The sequence below is a fragment of the Vespa velutina genome, chromosome 8 (genome assembly GCF_912470025.1).
Source record: "Vespa velutina chromosome 8, iVesVel2.1, whole genome shotgun sequence".
Classification (NCBI taxonomy): domain Eukaryota; kingdom Metazoa; phylum Arthropoda; class Insecta; order Hymenoptera; family Vespidae; genus Vespa; species Vespa velutina.
This window is the reverse complement of record NC_062195.1, coordinates 8,459,601-8,472,371: the sequence shown is the minus strand read 5'-3', so window position 1 is coordinate 8,472,371 and position 12,771 is coordinate 8,459,601. Positions and strand designations below refer to the sequence as shown.

The window sequence follows — 12,771 nt, the reverse complement described above, 5'->3', positions numbered from 1 at the left end:
TATATATATATATATATATAAATATACATAAATATATATATATATAAATATATATATATATATAAATATATAAATATATATATATATATATAAATATATATATATATATATATATATATATATATAAATATACATATATATGTCTTCGCTGTGCCAAATATACAAGCCAAAGATGTATGGTTTCACTTTTATCCAACATTATACTGATCTATCGTACTTAAAAATTTATCATCTGTAAAACATGATTTTACCTTTATAGAAATAGTTATATAATACAATATATATAACGAATGTACAGTCGTCAAGGATTTGTTACGACGAACAGACGGTCCGCCGCGGGATCCTCGCTAAAATACGCTGCGGAATTAAACATCGTTGTTGCTGTAGTATCTACTGTCGTCGTCTGCAAATAAAATAGATAATTACATTCTCCATCAATAAGTACAAATATCTACTGATTTTTTCTATAGATTTCTATACAGAAATATATCGTTGGATGTCTTATTGATTCTTAAAATTTATTATAAAAATATTCAAAGATTCTTATATATAAAAATAATACCGTACTATCTTCATACTCATTTCGATACGAAGATAGCACTTTATTCGTACTAATTACTATTTTCTTTCTCTTATCGCTGTAGTGAACGTAAGGCATGTATCAAATATTTTAAATAATACTTAAGTCTAATAAGATCCCGATTAATTCACTATTAATCCCAGTTTAACTAGCTACTATATCAAAAGTTGTTTTAACTCGAAATGATTTACAATGTACTTCAGTCTAATTCAAAGAAAAAACGTTAATAGAATCAATCGACACCCCGTACGTGTCAGTCTTATTGCTACGACACAAGACATTGATTCACCTCAGATGTATCAGCACAATGTGAGGGATTCACTGTTGCCATATGTTGAAACTCCTGATTTTGTTTGTAAATGAAGGGCTGTGAGCAGGGATCTTCTAACGAACATTTCTGTTGTTGCAAAGAATGCTGCTGTATCCTTTTTTCATATTTTTGCGTTATAGAATATTCGTTTTTCTGATTCATCTTCGAAAGTCGATCGATATCTTCCTCTTTTAATCCTGACTGTGGGTGCAACTGTTGTTGTTCGGATGCTTCCATTTTATGTGGCACTATTTGACAAATATCGAATACACGTTGAGCAGCTGGCTGTACTGCAACTGGACTGGATACGCTTGGTGGTGGTTGATTTACTAAAGTGATTACTTGTTGCGTTTCCTTAATTTCAAATCCAAGAGGAGGTAAAGAAATCGGAATAGGGATTCCTCCAGATCGTGAAACACCTTCGAATTCAGATACACCTGATTTTCCTTCCAATGTATGAGAAGTATTTTCTCTCTGCAAATGTGGAAGCTCTGTTTGAGGAGCTACTGTTTTTGGAAATGAAGGTTGTTGTTGACCAATTAAACTGATAACTTGTGGAACTTGCTGCGTTTGCGATGGTAATGGTGGAGGAGGTGGTTCAGGGAACAATTCTGCCTTTAACGTTGGTAAAAATCCATCGATCGCTCTCCATGTGGGAGCCCATAAATTGGTACTAGGTGCCAACACGTTTGCAGAAGACATTACCAACAACATATTTTTCAAGGACTCAGGTATTGCTTCAAATAAAAGCTCGCTATTATCTGCGTGCATATAAGCACGCAATAAGTCAAGTACTGTCAACCAAAGAGGAAGAAATCCAGGAAGAGTTAGTAAAGGTGTTAAATGATGAAGAAACACCTTGGATAATAACATAGCAGCTCTAACTCTTGTCTCTTCAACACCGATAGGATCATTGGTTGCAATAGGTCCGAGTAATTGAGCTAACAAAGGGAACAACACCTGTTCCAAACATTGCGACCATTCAATGGCTGTCAATTGAGCTAAATCATGAGCGAGTAATGTACTTTGTAAGTTTGCAATGGCTGTTGTACGAACTGTTCTACGACCATCACAACATAGACGCGCAATTCCTTGCAAAAGAGGTCTCCAAGCTTGAGACCAAAGAGAAACTGCTTCTGTTGTTCCACCTTCTTCAGCCCACCATTGAAAAATTTGGGCAGTTCTCGTGTGCAACGTATACATCAAATCCGAAAGGTGTATAGGACATTGTTGATAACCAAGTGGTTCTTCCGAATTGCTATGTACTCTGTTACGTTTCCCAGCACATTGAAGGACAGCTTCAGCAAAAGTTCTTATACAACGAACACACATCTCGAAATTGAATGGTGTTACATGAGCCACGTCTCGAACTAGGAAAGTCAAACTTTCACAACACTTGATTAAAGCAGCAGGATCGTGAGGTTGCAGGTCTCGGTCTAGAACTATCGTATCAGCAGCAACCGGGAGTGGTGCTTCTGTTCCTGTTGGCGATACAAGTACCCACTCCGGTACAGGACTGATAGGTCTAGGATCAAGGACAGATGCTCTACTGTTTACTACTTCATCTACTACAGTGTTTGTCTGTTTAGGTGATAAAGCACCCGCTCCCGCACATTCCAGCAAACTGAATACAACTTTCCAATCTTCTGTATTATGAATATTTGCTGCACCTGTTTTTACTAATTCAAACAGTCCGTAAGCGATCTGTCTTGCTAAGGGTGGACAAGCGGAGGAAGGTAGATGAGTCAAAGGTAACAAAGGTGGTAAAACCGTATATGCAAATTCTTCTCCACGTAATAATCTGATAGCCAATCTCAGCATACCCACTGTTACTCTCTCTAAAAGATATGGATGATTTTCTCTGGCGCTTGTAGTTAATAAACCATCCAGATGAGCTTGTACTATCGGCCATATACACATTACTCTATCGCGATTTTGAATGGTCACTTCCAAGAGTAATTCTAATAGAAAAACGGAAATATCTTCGTCGTCTGAATTTGCTGACACAAGGGCACCAATAAGTGAACGAAGGGATTCAACCTAAAAATGTTTAAAAAAATTAGACAATTATGAATTATGACGGAACACTAGCTTTAATAATTTAATTTGATCGATTGTTTACCTGTAAGAATTTACTTTCTTCTATAATTTGTTTTAAATAGCAATTAGCTACAAATTCAGTAGCTCTTTTGCGAGCGGTTGCTTCTGCGGGATGAGGCATTCGAGAAGTATCTAGCGCAATATATGAGTACAAACTAGATAATATTCCTTGATCGACCGGAGGTTGCTTCGGTGTTGTTGATTCTCGAATCAAAGACACTTTACCAGATGGATCTATAAAATCTTCTCCTTCTGTAAGGCTCTTTGGTAATAATCTTGCCTTGTACAACGCTTGTAAGCAATCAACGATATTTTTCCACGATGCTCTCAATGCATTCCCATGTAAATGCGTAATTTTGAAAAGTGTACGTGCAGCTAATTGACATTTCCCACTACCTCCTATATGAAGAACAACTTGTTCAGGTTCACCACCTGTTGCCAGTCCTGTGAATTTGCAAAGACTGACAACGAGAGTATCTAAGTCACTACTTATGCTATAATGAGCGCTTATTGCAGCACAGCTAAAATTAAAAAATAATTAATATTTTCTTTTTATCTTCTTGTTAAAATAATCAAAAAGGTATAAAAATATAACTTACCTAAGAAATGTTTGAGCTACTCTGCGTTGCAAAGCTTTATCTGGTGCTTTGTCATATGCTCTACACAAAGCACTTATAATTGGAGCCCATGCATGCTCTGCCAATTCTTTATCAACAATCTCACTAGCATTTCCAACTTTCAAATATGAACTTTCTGGACTAGCACCTCTACGTAATAACACCTTCCACAAATAATTTTCTTTAACTAAACCAGTTTGTTCTGCTGGCATTACAATTTCTTCTCTCCTGGCAAGTAATAAATAAATTATAAAACTCAACGTGTAACTAAAAAGTAGTTTCAAACGAAAAGTTTCTAAAATCCTCACTTTATAGAAGAATATATCTCATCCAACATATCTTGATCGAAGTCAGCACCACCATTTACTTTCTTTAAATTTCTCTTGAATTCGTCAGCAGTCATAGGATTATTTTGCCTTTTGACATTATAATTGTGCTGATCAACATTTAACATAATTACTGCATATGCTAAAGTAAATGCCGCATCTGCTGAACTAAATGGTTTGCCATTACTATCCTACAACAATAAATGAAAGTAATTTAATCTTTAATTATCTGTAATAATCATGTTTCACAAGTTGAATTAAAAAAAAAGAAAAAATAAATTGACTTTTATTGTTATTACATACATGCCAGTGCTCAGCGAATTTCTCAAGCAGAAGAGAAATAAGTGGAGCTTCACCAGGTAATCTAAAAGACTCTAAGTAGAGTCTTAGAGCTTGATCGATCCGTGTGTTTCTTAGATCAAAATTGTGTACAAAACAATTAAGAACATTCTTGTTATCTTTCTTACTTATATATTCACCAATAGCTTTTTTGTCGAGTCCAGGATTTTCTCTCAAAAGCTTAGCAACCTTTTCTGGATCAGGATGTCCTGGACTACCTCCTAAAAGCCCATGCTCTGTAAGTTTTGTGATTCCTTCTCGAGGATTTTCATTAAACTTTTCTGTTCCTACTATCAACCACTAAAAATAAAGATTTATTATTTTATGTATTTAATAACCTAATAAAAGGAATTAATAAAAAAAAAAGAACATACCCTTTTATTTGTTTTTATAGTAAGTAATTCTTCTCGTGTTGGAAGATTTTGTGAGGTACTATGCCTGGAAGATTTGCATAATTCTTTGTAGCCTTTACATCTAATTTCCATGCCAGAAATAAGCATAAATATTGCATCCAAGGAAATGAATTGCATACTGTGCATATTACCCATAAGAGCAGAGGCATTCTATGAAAGCACAGTGAATAGAGAATCAAAATTTTAAATGTCTATACCCTTAATAAATAAAGTCTATACCCTTGAGTATTTTTAATATTAATATACCTTAGAAAGCATCTTCATTAATTCTTCATAAAGATTTGTCGAATACAGTCCACAATCATAATTCAGATACAATTCTGCTGGTAATCCCGGTATTCTCCATAGCCTTACAATGGCTTCTATAATCAATAAAACAAACTGACCTAGGTTATGATCTTATATACTGATATGAGAGAAAAAAATTTGTTTAAAAATTCAATAAATATTTACCAAGTGCTAATTCACGTTGTTCATACGATATCCTATTAGAGTCTGAGCTCACTATTTCTATTAATTTAATTATATAATGCTCCATTTGAAATTTAAGATATTCTCTTTGTGATTCAAATAATAAAAAGGATACTTGTAAATCCGCGGCAAGAATTGATAATCTATCAGTCCCAAGAAGCTGTTATGAACGAAAAAATCATTGTATTAATAGTACTTAAAAAGTGATATTAATCAAATTCATTGCATGTATTGTGTATATATTTGATTTGATCATGTCATCTTACATAATTTTGTAATATTTATTTTTACCAGAATAAGATTCCGACAGAGATCATCTTTCACCAATAAGAGTAAAGATGGGAAGTTAGATAGAGCATCTGCTGCAATTTCCAATACTACTTGCAATAAGTTAAGACCCAGATGAGTCATAACTTCATTGTTTTGTTTATCTAGAGGACTACATAAAGAAACTAGGAATCTAAATAGTTCCCGCACACACAAAGCACCATATGGTGCTAATTGTTGGAGTGGCATAAAACGAACTCCCTGAGTATTAATATATTCTTCTATTTGTTCAGGTTCTTTCGTTTTCGATATTTTAGATGTATTAATAATACTTTCGTCTGTGGATAAATCTTCCACACTACCAACTGGTGATTGTACAGTATCAATACTTTTTTCTTCATCTATTGATCGTGTCTCTAAAAAATAAAAAATCAAGAATTGTGTGCGTGCATGTATATCCATATATATATATATAATGTTTATGCTCATATGAATGTTATGTAAATCAAGCACGTTTTTATTACCTTGACTCTCCGTTACGTTTTGAGAATTATTATAATCTTCTTCTGATGTACCTTTCGCATGAACTATATCTTCCTTTTCTAGGATTTTTATTTCTACTTGGGAAATTTCATCTTTTTGCAATCCATCACTACTCTCTATTTTCTCTATCTCACCATGAACTTCTTTTTGTTCCATATCATTCAATGAATTTCTTTGTTTCTGTTCCTCTGGAATCTCATCCTTAATAGACTCACTTTTGCTATTGTCAATTTTGTTATTATTTTCCTTGTTATCATTCTTTTCATCTTCTATTTTATCAGATGATGTTCCATGATCTAAAGAACCTTGCATATCTACAATGATTTCCCCTGCAGTAACAGGTGAAGTAGTTACATTTTCTGCTCTAACTTTATCGACTGAACTCAAAAAATGCGTTTCATCTTCGATGTCATCTACATTCGATTTTAATCTTGGTTTGGAATGAATTTTATTCTTTTTATATTTAGGACGTGTACCTTCCATACTGTTTGTTCTCATTTTCTATATAAAAAAAGAAAAAGAAAAAGAATAATGTATACCTGTTAAACTCTATCAAATTATTAACATACCTTCATACTCAATAAAACTCTTGTATCATCAGCGAATAATGGTAATCTAGTGAAAAGATGCTGTACTATATCTCGTAGACAATGTTCTGCTGTTCTTCTTAAAAGTTCTAAGCATATAATATAAAATCATTAAAATATGTTAAATATTTTATAAAAATTGTGTGTTTCTTGTGTGTAATTTTGATTAATGCATACCGCTAAGACGTGTTTCAAAACATATCCTAAAACAGCTAAGCATTATTTCACAAATACTTTCATTTGATAAATAATCCCCTGCTGGTGCTAACATAAGTGCTTTCAAAACTTGCAATATCCTCATAAGAACAACTCCATCTCCTGCTGCATCTGTACCTACAAATCTAGCATGAGTAACAGCATCAGCTATTGCTTCTACACACGTTGCTATTGTAGAATGATCAGGATCTGAAATGATTAAATGAAATTTATAAAATATTCGAAATTCAGTATAACTTGTCATAAAAAAGACACAATACGTACTAACAAAGCCATAAGATATAAATTTATTAACGGCAGACAATGCAAGACTGGTAACAGGTCCTGTAGTTTCTTCAGAACGTATAATTTCAAGAAATGGAGCCAAGAATACACCAGGTTCCAACTGGGACAAATCTTTTACCTCATTCAATGCTTCCTTCAATGTTGACAAACCTTTTATAAGGGCATCCTGATCATCGTCCTTAATGATAAAAAAATATCACAATACACACGAATATCATTTAGAATATGAATAAGATGAAAATATGAATTGAAACAAAGAATGATTATCCTCTGATTTGTTTATTTTAATAAATCTTAACTTTTTTATTCAAAACCACCTGCCATACTGTCATTACAACCTGTTTGATTAGAGTTATTGAAATGCATACTCTTAATGAAGACGAAAAAATAAAGAATGATATTCTTAGACGTATACATTTAATCTTAATTCCTCGAAATAAACTTGTTTCTTATGCAAATAAATAACTGACAATGATTCTAACCTGATGAGAATGTGAGGACCATCGAGTACCTCGTCGCATTGCTGTCGCCAGGAGACAGACCTCGCCTTCGACAACATAAAGGCCGCCTCCTGGACAGGCCGTTTTCGGGATTCTACTCATTTTTGCTATTATTATTTCTTACACCATGTTTGTATTTAGAAGGCTTTATGAGTAACTTTATAATCCGTAACGTCAAGTGTCAGGAGTGTAGAACACTTCCAACACGATAATCATAGACTTCAAAATACATAAAGATAGACAATTTTCTTCATCGTTGTGCTCCTCTCGACATTATCGACTGTTCTGACATAAAATTGTTAAAAAACAGTAAGTTAATTTTTATTCAACGTCTTCATAAAAGTCAAATAAATCTTTAATAAATTAACATTGTTGGTTATTGACTCATATTTCATTAACAAAAATTATAAATCTTAAATATAGAAATAGACCTTTTATTCTATCAAATTGAATAAAATAAATCTATATAATTGAAAAATAATATAACTATAATCGATTATAGTTATATGTTTAAATTTCATTCACAGTATCAGCTCAATCGAACACACAAATATTCTTACATTGCGCTTGAGCAAACATTTAGATCACTTTTTTATCATCCATGTGTATTTTAATTTTATTGGTTGGTAGAGTAGAAATTTAAGGAAATTTATTATTATTACTATTATACATTTGATTATGATATTATACGCAACTCTGACTCAACTCAAATCATGTTATTATAAATCATAATTGCGCGGTTTTTATCGATGCATCGAGATCATTTTAATTTACTGGACTGCAGTGAATGTTAGATATCATTTGATACATTCTTATAAATTTAAAGACATTCTACGATAAATATTCAACAAAAACAATAACGTTAAAAGGTAATTTATTTCTATATAATTTCAGAAAATTTATTTATTTATCATTTTATATTTACCTATCTAATAGCTTAAATAATTATTACACACTTTGTGTTCTGTTTTATTGATAGAACACATGGTATAGGAATAACAAAAACGAATCGGGCATACGTGTCCCTGCAATAAAGCTTCTCACATATTTTCATTCATTGATTATAAAAGATCGAATAATTTTTTATAAATTTATTTACGTTATAGCCAACATTTTTAATAGTCAAATATTTTAAATAAGAAATGAATAACGAGTTTTTATTTTTTTTAAAACAAAAGAGAGAAATTTATCTTTTAAGAAGCTGAATGAATTCTAGGTGTGGCCTTGACTATATAAAGTCCTTTAATTTACATGAATTTATTGTTTATTGACCATTTATAATAATACGTATAAAAAAAAAATTTGTAATTGAATCTTGCAATAGTGTATCAGTCATCATGTATTCTTTTATAAGAAATAAACTGCGTATAAATTTTTACAAAATCACTGTAGCTTTAATTGGTACCATGGGAGAAATACCTAATGAACATAATTCCAATTATATTGACTACAATGATGACTGTAAGTTAAAGTAATTTTTAGCTAAAAAAAAAAACAATAATTTAAACTAGGTTGTATCAAGTCTATAATGTCATCTTAACATCAATTAATTAAGATGATTGATCATAACTTGTAATACCACATATATTTGGATAACTAATTTCTTTAGCTCAATTCAATGGGTTCAGTTTCCAGTACACAAAAGACCATGCCTGCAACACGAGAAATGGTCGATCAACTGATCTCTTCAAATCAAATTGTTATATTTTCCAAGACGCGTTGCCCATATTGTAAAATGGCAAAACAAGTATGTTTCATCTTTTACTTAATAAAATCGATCCACTTATATTTACAAATGTATATATTTTTAATAGGTATTTGATTCATTAAAAAAAGAATATACTGCTATTGAATTGGATGAAAGGGACGATGCAGAAGAAATCCAATCAATATTGGGAGAAATGACAGGTGCAAGAACAGTTCCTAGGGTATTTGTTAAAGGAGAATGCCTTGGAGGAGGTACTGATATAAAGAAACTTTATGATAGCGGAGAATTACAGAATAAATTTTAAATTATTGGTAAAAAGCATATATCTGATACATCTATTTAACATACCTATAACTATGGTACTTATACCATGTATTCTATACTCTGTTACATAACAATAGTAACTGAATTCTAATATGTAACAACAATTTCATTAAATACTTTAATTTAAAAAGCGAAGTGATAATTCATTATTCATAACAATCACAATTATTTACCTATTCATAGACTATCCCACAAAATATAGAAACATTTGTGTTAATTTTTTACTACTTACATTTACATATACAATCTTATGTAGATATGATACTCAGTTATTATAAACAAAAAAATTAATGAATATGAAAATAAAAATAAATAATTTATTTGAATCATACAAAGAAACATATACTAATTAAAAAATAAGTAAAATAAGTAAAATATATTAATTATACTACATTAAAATGTAAATTACACATATTGAATACATGCATGTACAAATGCGATTTCGTTCATATGAGACACATATGATATTCAGCAGTTTACGGGTCTCCAATCACCAAGTGTCTACAAATGTAGATTTCACTTACATGAGTCAATTCACCTAAAAATATCCCTAAATACATATATCGAACAAACTGTATATTCATCAAATTTTTTAACGAGCAAACAACGATGGATTTCTCACAATATCGGAAAATATTGGTTTATGTTTTGACATTTCTCGCCTACGCGTGGTCTGGTTATGGTGCTGGATTATTGGGAAATCTACGAGATGCTGTATTAACGGCCGAATCGGTGTTTCAAGATCTATTTGAAAATGCCATAACCGTAGCGAAAAAAATCAAGGATATACATGAAGTATTCGATGCCGCTGTTGAAGAAAATTGTGTTTTTCATTGTCCCGGAGGTATGTATGTACTTACTAATAGTAGTTTGCTATCAAAGTATACATCCTCGTCATTATCTCGCCAAATTATTTTTATAATGATTATTTTATGTTTATATTACGATTATTTTATTAGTTAAGCTATAGAAAATATTGCGAAAATAAAAACTTCATCTAACGATTGCATAACTTTACATAAATTTACGAATCACGATATTACTATATTTATATTATCGATTTAATGAAAATACAATAAAATCATAAGTGTGTTTGGATGTGTCAAAAGTGCATAAAATGAATCATTCTTTAGTTTTTCATAAATTGCAATAAAATCTTAATCGAAGGTTGGATATCTATGAATTGTATTAGGTTGGAAACGGGCGTTTTTGTTTAGTTATTTATTTTCATTCAACGCCCGTTTCATAGTTTCCAACCTAATATATAAGTATTAGTTTGGAAAGTATGAAACGGGCGTTTTTGTTTAGTTATTTATTTTCATTCAACACCCGTTTCATAGTTTCCAACCTAATAAATTTAATCTAACTATGAAATCCAATTCGCTTAGATATACTATTTACGAACACGCTTATTGGTCATTCATGAAACGTATACTGTGTATGTTGCAAAATGGCGCGATGATTTGTATTTGCAGGAGTTACACCAAAAGCAGATTGGAATCACAAACCACAGAGTAACGGATGCGGCTCGTTGGGAATAGAGGTTGTAAAACTATTCGATAAGATTGAATATTTCATATTTAATAAGCGATTTAACGTAATTTATTTTTACTTTTAAGATAAACCAAGAGTATCTGCCTTTAGCAGAAATGACCAAGTGTTGCGATCAACACGACATCTGTTATGATACATGCAATTCGGACAAAGAAAAGTGCGATTTAGAATTTAAAAGATGTCTATACAAGTATTGCGATGGATATCAAAGTTCTGGAATAACGATTGTTAATACCTGCAAAGCGGCCGCGAAAATGTTATTCACGGGTACTACAGCCTTAGGATGCAAGAGTTACATGGATGCTCAAAAAGAAGCTTGCTATTGCGGAGATAAATGGAGTAAAAATAAAAAACCTAAAAAGGCTGCACAAGCCGGTGGAGAATTGTAATTTAATTATTTATAATTAACGTTTCTCTTTATGTAATTTACTTATTTAAAATTTGTGTCATCTTTATTTCCCTTACCTCTGTATATAATCCATTATTGAGAGTATATAAAATATTTTGTATTTAAAATAAGAACGTTAATATATTGTTACGTTACATAGATGCCCATATGTACACAAAAGTTTAAATATATTTTCTCTTTTTTTTTTTCATATTAAAATTCGTACGACTAATTTTCGAAAGTTCTTATTGGTAGACCTCGACATCGTCCTTTTGTCCATCTATTTATTTTCCTTTACAAAACAAATGAAAATATTTTAATAATAAATATGAACGTTATATCGCAATGAAATTCGAGTAATTCTACAGAATTTAAATTTTCAAGTAATGCAATGTTTGGTTACAATACAGTTGCATAAAGTACAGAAATAACGTGGAGAATGGGAAACAAAAACTCCACACAGTCATGTAAAACACAAAACGACCAAAAAGTAAATGCCAAAGACAGGTAAGATAATATTTATTTCGTTTTCTTCATTATTCTCGCGATGATAAGGTTAATTCGATCAATATCGGTCACTGTATGTTACGTTTCGCATTATATCGACGACCTTTCCTTTCTATCGAATTATTAAAATGGTAATGATATTCGACAAAAAAAAAGAAAAGAAATACGAAATAATAAAAAAGTAAAAAGAAAATAAAAAGAAGAGTAACGTTCTATGAACTCCACCTTTTTATAATTGAATATATATTTCTTTTTCAACGTAACTCTTAACAATATTATCTATAAAAAAAGTATCAAATAAGCAAAACATAAAAAACGTTTATCTCGTTTTACTAAATTAACAAAGAACAAACGTAAAAATTTGCAAAAGCATACTTTTCAGTTTTTATTTCGCGTAGCACAGGTTATCGCAATGAAAAAACGAAGAAATCGAGGAACGTGAATGACCCTAAAAAAAATTCACAAATATTGAGAAAGAATTTTGTTGGACATTGTTCTACCAATCCTTTTATCATTTTTTTTTTACGATTACGTAATAAAAAACCCAATGAGCATGTAACGGTGATAGCTCGAGCAGCTGGAAAATTATGGACGCGCATGTCTCCGGATCAAAGAAAAAAATATATCGATTTGGCAAATGCCGAGAAAAAACGACGGATAGAAAAAAGACGAAACCGAAGATATATGAACAAGTATGTCTGCTAACTATGCGCTTTTACTTTATTCATTTTCGTAG

At 31.4% G+C, this 12,771-nt stretch overlaps 4 protein-coding genes across 6 annotated transcripts in view; 3 read left to right on the top strand and 1 right to left on the bottom strand.

The window, feature by feature from the left end:
- Positions 1-114: 114 nt before the first annotated feature.
- Positions 115-7,852, bottom strand: LOC124950873 (Golgi-specific brefeldin A-resistance guanine nucleotide exchange factor 1). The gene is made up of 15 exons (XM_047498293.1): positions 7,537-7,852; positions 7,034-7,232; positions 6,731-6,958; positions 6,536-6,642; positions 5,948-6,467; positions 5,448-5,839; positions 5,139-5,316; positions 4,932-5,047; positions 4,647-4,835; positions 4,237-4,572; positions 3,916-4,124; positions 3,590-3,835; positions 3,013-3,511; positions 870-2,930; positions 115-403 (listed from the first exon to the last, which is right to left on the bottom strand). Exons 1-15 carry the CDS (start codon positions 7,654-7,656, stop codon positions 302-304), a joined length of 5,502 nt encoding a protein of 1,833 aa, XP_047354249.1. The 5' UTR covers positions 7,657-7,852; the 3' UTR covers positions 115-301.
- LOC124950875 (glutaredoxin-C4-like) lies at positions 7,845-9,721 on the top strand. 3 transcript variants are annotated; one of them, XM_047498298.1, is made up of 3 exons: positions 7,845-7,863; positions 9,183-9,301; positions 9,369-9,721. In XM_047498298.1, exons 2-3 carry the CDS (start codon positions 9,203-9,205, stop codon positions 9,564-9,566), a joined length of 297 nt encoding a protein of 98 aa, XP_047354254.1. In that variant the 5' UTR covers positions 7,845-7,863; positions 9,183-9,202; the 3' UTR covers positions 9,567-9,721. The 3 variants fall into 3 exon arrangements, with proteins under 3 accessions (XP_047354254.1, XP_047354253.1, XP_047354252.1); XM_047498297.1 differs by lacking the exon at positions 7,845-7,863 and adding an exon at positions 8,092-8,423 and having other exon boundaries at positions 9,164-9,301; XM_047498296.1 differs by lacking the exon at positions 7,845-7,863 and adding an exon at positions 8,529-9,015.
- Positions 9,722-10,071: 350 nt separating this feature from the next.
- On the top strand, positions 10,072-11,760 carry LOC124950874 (group XIIA secretory phospholipase A2). Its single transcript, XM_047498295.1, has 3 exons — positions 10,072-10,430; positions 11,062-11,129; positions 11,206-11,760. The coding sequence occupies exons 1-3, from the start codon at positions 10,196-10,198 to the stop codon at positions 11,527-11,529; spliced, it is 627 nt and encodes a 208-aa protein (XP_047354251.1). The 5' UTR covers positions 10,072-10,195; the 3' UTR covers positions 11,530-11,760.
- Positions 11,761-11,898: 138 nt separating this feature from the next.
- LOC124950876 (FACT complex subunit SSRP1-A-like) overlaps positions 11,899-12,771 on the top strand; it is a 1,239-nt gene continuing 366 nt past the window's right edge. Inside the window, exons 1-2 of the mRNA XM_047498299.1 lie at positions 11,899-12,035; positions 12,434-12,771. The exon at positions 12,434-12,771 is cut by the window's right edge and continues 366 nt beyond it. Coding sequence (XP_047354255.1) covers positions 11,968-12,035; positions 12,434-12,740 — 375 coding nt within the window. The 5' untranslated portion in view covers positions 11,899-11,967 and the 3' untranslated portion in view covers positions 12,741-12,771. The remainder of the gene's footprint in view (positions 12,036-12,433) is intronic.